Source organism: Chelonoidis abingdonii, chromosome 9, assembly GCF_003597395.2.
Source record: "Chelonoidis abingdonii isolate Lonesome George chromosome 9, CheloAbing_2.0, whole genome shotgun sequence".
Lineage (NCBI taxonomy): Eukaryota > Metazoa > Chordata > Testudines > Testudinidae > Chelonoidis > Chelonoidis abingdonii.
The window spans coordinates 85,555,533-85,560,057 of record NC_133777.1 but is presented as its reverse complement, the minus strand read 5'-3'; the positions used below and the strand labels follow the sequence as shown (position 1 = coordinate 85,560,057).

Sequence of the window (4,525 nt, the reverse complement as noted above, 5' to 3'; positions counted from 1 at the left end):
AAAAATGTAACGTGAGCGTGAGCCAGATCAGAGCATGAGAGGAGCAGGGACCCTGGTCATGTGGCTCCGTGCCCATCACCATCCACCCACCCTGCCTTCAGAAACTGTGTCTGCCTGCTCCCAGAGACGCCCCGCCTCACCCACTCCCAGACCTGGGCCCTACCTCCCCCAACACCCGCCTTCTCCCAAAGCCAGGCCCCCAGTCCCCACCCACTCTGAGAGCCGCCCCACACAGCACCCACCCTCTCCCAGAGCCAGGCATCCAGTCCCCACCCACTCAGAGCTGCCTGCCCCAGTGCCCACCTGCTCCCAGATCTGTTCCCTATCCCCCAACACCAGGCCTGCCAAGTGCCCACTCACTCCCAGAACCACCCCCCCTGCACCCGCCTGCTCCCAGAGTCAGGCCCCCAGTGCCCAGCCACTCCGAGAGCCGCCCCACACAGCACCCACCCGCTCCCAGAGTGGGGCCTGCCAAGTGCCCACCCACTCCCAGAGCCACCCCCCCAGCACCCGCCTGCTCCCAGAGCCAGGCCCCCAGTCCCCACTCACTCCGAGAGCCGCCCCACACAGCACCCACCCGCTCCCAGAGTGGGGACTGCCAAGTGCCCACCCACTCCCAGAGCCACCTCCCCAGCACCCGCCTGCTCCCAGAGCCATCCCCTGTCCCCTAGTACCTGCCTGGTCCCAGAGCAGGGCCTGCCCAGGGCCCACTTGCTCCCACCTGAGCCACTCTGCCCAGCACCCGCCCACACCCAGAGCCACCCCTGCTCCTCAGTACCTGCCTGATCCTAGAGCTGCTTCCCACCCACAGCACCTGCCTGCTCCCAGAGCCGGGCCCACCAGCCCATTCAGTGAGCAACAAACCCGGCTGAGTGACCCTACAATAACAGCAGCAGGAGCAAGGGCAGGGTGTAAAGGGTTTAATCAGAAAGGCCTTTCCCTGCCAGGCACAGCCAGTGTGAAGAGTGGGGCCCCGGCAGGGACCTGCTGCGAGCGGAGCTGCTGCACTGAGCGCTAGTCCGTGAAGAGCCCCGTAGCTCCGCACCCAAACGTGGCCGATGTCCTGCTTCTCAGCACCTCTTCAGTGCCAGCTGCCCCCCATTCCTGCTGCTGGGCTGGCTCTGCCGGGATGGCCCTGTAGTGGCTGCAGGCTGGCTGGGGGCTGGGGTCAATGGACCACTCCAGGCCTGGCGACGTGGGCCCTGCCTTGTGCCAAAGGAAAAGGCGTGTTTAACAAGGTGCCAGGTGGGCCGGCTGGGGTGAGGCGCACTGCAGGCCCCGCCAGACTCCACTGCCCCCAGTTCTCAGGCCCCCCCTTGCCCAGGGCGCTGCAGGGACAGATCCTGTGCACCTCAGCTGCATTCTGAGGGAGCATTTCCCCTCCCCGCTAGGCTCCATGTCGCCCCAGCCTCTGGCTGAGGAGCCCCATTGCATAGTCCCTTGGAGTCGTGTGTGGGGCACACTCGGGGCTCTGCACATTATGTCCCTGGCCAGGCCTCCTGCTCTGCAGCATGGGAGGGTCCTGGGGTCCCTGCAGCAGCCCCCCGTGGTTGGCCTTGGCACGGAGAGCAAGCCCTTGTTTCTGACCAGATGCTCCCTCCTGCAGCCGGGGAGCGCATGGTACAGACCTAGCACGTCTGCACAGGCTCTGAAGCTGCAGTGTGCTGTGCCCCCGCCTTGCCCACATCCTTCCCTGGGCTCCCAGCACAGAACCCATCTCGCTCGGGCACAGATCCAGGTGCACTGGTAGCACCTGGCTGTCACAGCAGACCCTTGGGGCTCCATGCCCAGTGGCACGTGTGGCTCAACCCTGCACTGAACACCAAGCGGGAGGGCTTTCTGCCTGGTCACCCTGCCAGCATTGCTTGGGCAGAGTGGCTCAGGGGACCCCAGGGGGCAGAGAGAAGCACATTAAAGGGAGGCTCCTGGCTTCCAAGCTCCTGCTGCTGGAGGAGCCTGAGGAGCCAGCCCAGATCTCTCCGGCATGGCATTCCAATCAGAAGCGTCCCGCCAGGGCCCAGTGCCCCAGGCTTGCCCTGTGCAGAGCCCACAGGCTGCAAGCAGGCACTATGGCCCACCAGCTTGGGTCCCCTAGGGGAATCTGGCCCGGTGTGGATGCTGCCAACCTCCTGCCGGGGTCTCTGTAGCACATGGGGCAGGGAAGGGGCCCCCCCAGAGTGCAGTGCGTACCTGGTAGAAAGCAGCCAGCAGGGGGCAGTGCGTGGGCGATGTCCAGTGCCTTGCGTCCGTGACTCTGATCCCGTTGGGCTCCAGGCGAGCTGCCGGATCAGTGCAGGATCCCCAGGATGCTGTGCCATGGGGCTCTTGAGGGCTCCCTGCCTTGGGGCGGGAGGTGGGCGAGCCCCAGGCCATTATGTCTGAGATGTAGGCCCCATGGAGCTCCGGGGGAGTCCCTGTTTCAGAGCAGGAGGTGGGTGACACCCAGGATGCTGCTCCAGTACTTTGAGTCCAAACCAGCTCAGGGGGTGTCCCTGCGGCAGGGCAGCAGGTGGGCGACACCCAGGACTCTGCAGCTGGAGATGCTGCCCGGAGGCCAGGGGTCGTGGCCTGGCAGCAACCCAGCCCCTCGGGGCACAGCTGGCAGTGCCGGCGTGGGCCCTCTCTCTTCTGGGCCAGCGTCTCCTCGCTGAGCCCCAGCAGCTCCGACAGGTGGGAGATGTAGCGGATGGCGAGGCGCAGGGTCTCAATCTTGGTCAGGCTCTGGCCAGCCGGTGCCACCGAGGGGGGCAGGTAGCGTCGCAGGGTGTGGAGAGCCTTGGACAGATTCCTCATGCGCAGCTTCTCCCGCTCGCTGGCGCTCTGCCTCTGCCCACCGCCCGCCCTGCCCGGTGCCCTCTGGCTGCTGCAGCAGGGATCTGCCTGGAGCTTGGGGGGCAGAGCGGGTGCTTGCCCTGGGAGGCAGCCGTGGAGGGGCTCCTGGGAAGCCAGGAGTGCAGAAGAAGGGGACAGGCTATAGGAGTCTGAGGAGGAGGTGGGAGAGGTGGAGTCTGAGTGGGCCCAGCCCCACTCTTGCAGCAGGGCCTGGCTCGGGAGCAGCTGGAGATCCTGGGCTAGGAGCCGGGCAGGACAGCTGGCCATGGCGTCAGGGCTTGGGGCTTCCCAGGCTGTGTGTGGGGAGAGCGCAGCAGCCCTGGGCTTTATGCTGAGGCCGGAGGTGTGAAGTGGCACCTTGGCAGGTTGCATGGAGGTGTCAAAACCCACAGAGGCCTGGCTGGGACTGAGGCAGGAGGCCCCTGGGAAAGCCAGCCCCATTTGCAGAGGTGTCAGTTCTGACTCCTCTGCCCTTTAATTGGGGCTGCCTGAGCTGGGAAGTGTGCAGGGGCCAATTCACATGCCAGTGAGAGCTGCTAATTTTCTTACCATCCCTCCTCAAGTCAAGCAGCACAATCCCACAATGCCCCGGGCTGGGCCAGCGGGAGCTCCTCAGTGTCCCAGCTACGCTGGGCCCTTGACCTTCCCCAGGAGAGAGCCCCCGAGCGCTTTGCCTCGACTAAGGGCAAGGCTGTGCCCGCGGTGAAAGCCCAGGACACCTGGGGCCCATTCCCAGCTCCACCAGCTGCACACTGCTGCAGTGGGCAGACTGGGAGATTTCAGGCCAGAAGGGACAGGTGTCACCTGTCTGCATGACAAGCCAGAGACGTCCCTGAGTTAATTCCTGGCTGAATGGAGTGGGTCTGTTACATCAAATTCAATGATGAGAATCCACCATGCCCCTTGTAAGTTGTTCCAGTGCTTAGTTACCTGTCCTGGGAAACACCCACGCTAAATTTCCAGGCTGAATTTGTCAAGCTTCAGCTGCCAGATGTTAGATCATGTTAGATCTTCCTCTGCTAGATTAAAGTGCAACAAGCACTAAAATGTGGAGTCTGGGGGGCACCTGGCCCGGCTTTCCCAGCCCCAAACCTGGGGTCCACATGGCTCCTGGCCTAGCCTCCCCTACCCCCCAGAACCCAGGGTCCGCGTGGCTCCTGGCCTGGCCTCCCCTAGCCCCCCCGAACCTGGGCTCTGTGTGGCTCCTGGCCTAGCCTCCCCTACCCCCCAGAACCCACGGTCCGCGTGGCTCCTGGCCTGGCATCTCCTACCCCCCCAGAACCCGGGGTCTGCGTGGCTCCTGGCCTAGCCTCCCCTACCCCCCCAGAACCCAGGGTCTGCGTGGCTCCTGGCCTGGCCTCCCCTACCCGCCCCAAACCCGGGGTCCGCATGGCTCCTGGTCTGGCCTCCCCTCCCCTCAGAGCCTGGGGTCCGCATGGCTCCTGGACTGGCCTCCCCTACCCCCACCCAAACCCGGGGTCCACATGGCTCCTGGACTGGCCTCCCCTACCCCCCAGAACCCGGGGTTCACATGGTTCCTGGCCTGGCCTCCCCTACCCCCCAGAACCCGGGGTCCACGTGGTTCCTGGCCTGGCCTCCCCTACCCCCAGAACCCGGGGTCCGCGTGGTTCCTGGCCTGGCCTCCCCTACCCCCCAGAACCCGGGGTCTGCGTGGTTCCTGGCCTGGCCTCCC

General features: G+C 65.3%; 1 protein-coding gene across 1 annotated transcript; it reads right to left on the bottom strand.

Annotated features, from left to right (window-relative positions):
* Window positions 1–1,014: 1,014 nt before the first annotated feature.
* MESP2 (mesoderm posterior bHLH transcription factor 2) lies at window positions 1,015–3,099 on the bottom strand. Its single transcript, XM_032794282.1, has 2 exons — window positions 2,191–3,099; window positions 1,015–1,206 (listed from the first exon to the last, which is right to left on the bottom strand). The coding sequence occupies exons 1-2, from the start codon at window positions 3,097–3,099 to the stop codon at window positions 1,015–1,017; spliced, it is 1,101 nt and encodes a 366-aa protein (XP_032650173.1).
* Window positions 3,100–4,525: the final 1,426 nt, after the last annotated feature.

What these genes read in the sequence shown, in the direction of transcription:
- MESP2 (XM_032794282.1), bottom strand. Translation starts at nt 3,099, where the DNA reads ATGGCCAGCTGTCCTGCCCGGCTCCTAGCCCAGGATCTCCAGCTGCTC. An exon ending in TGCTGGCTGCTTTCTACCAG is followed by an intron (nt 1,207 to 2,190) that starts GTACGCACTGCA and finishes CTTTGGCACAAG; the next exon opens with GCAGGGCCCACGTCGCCAGG.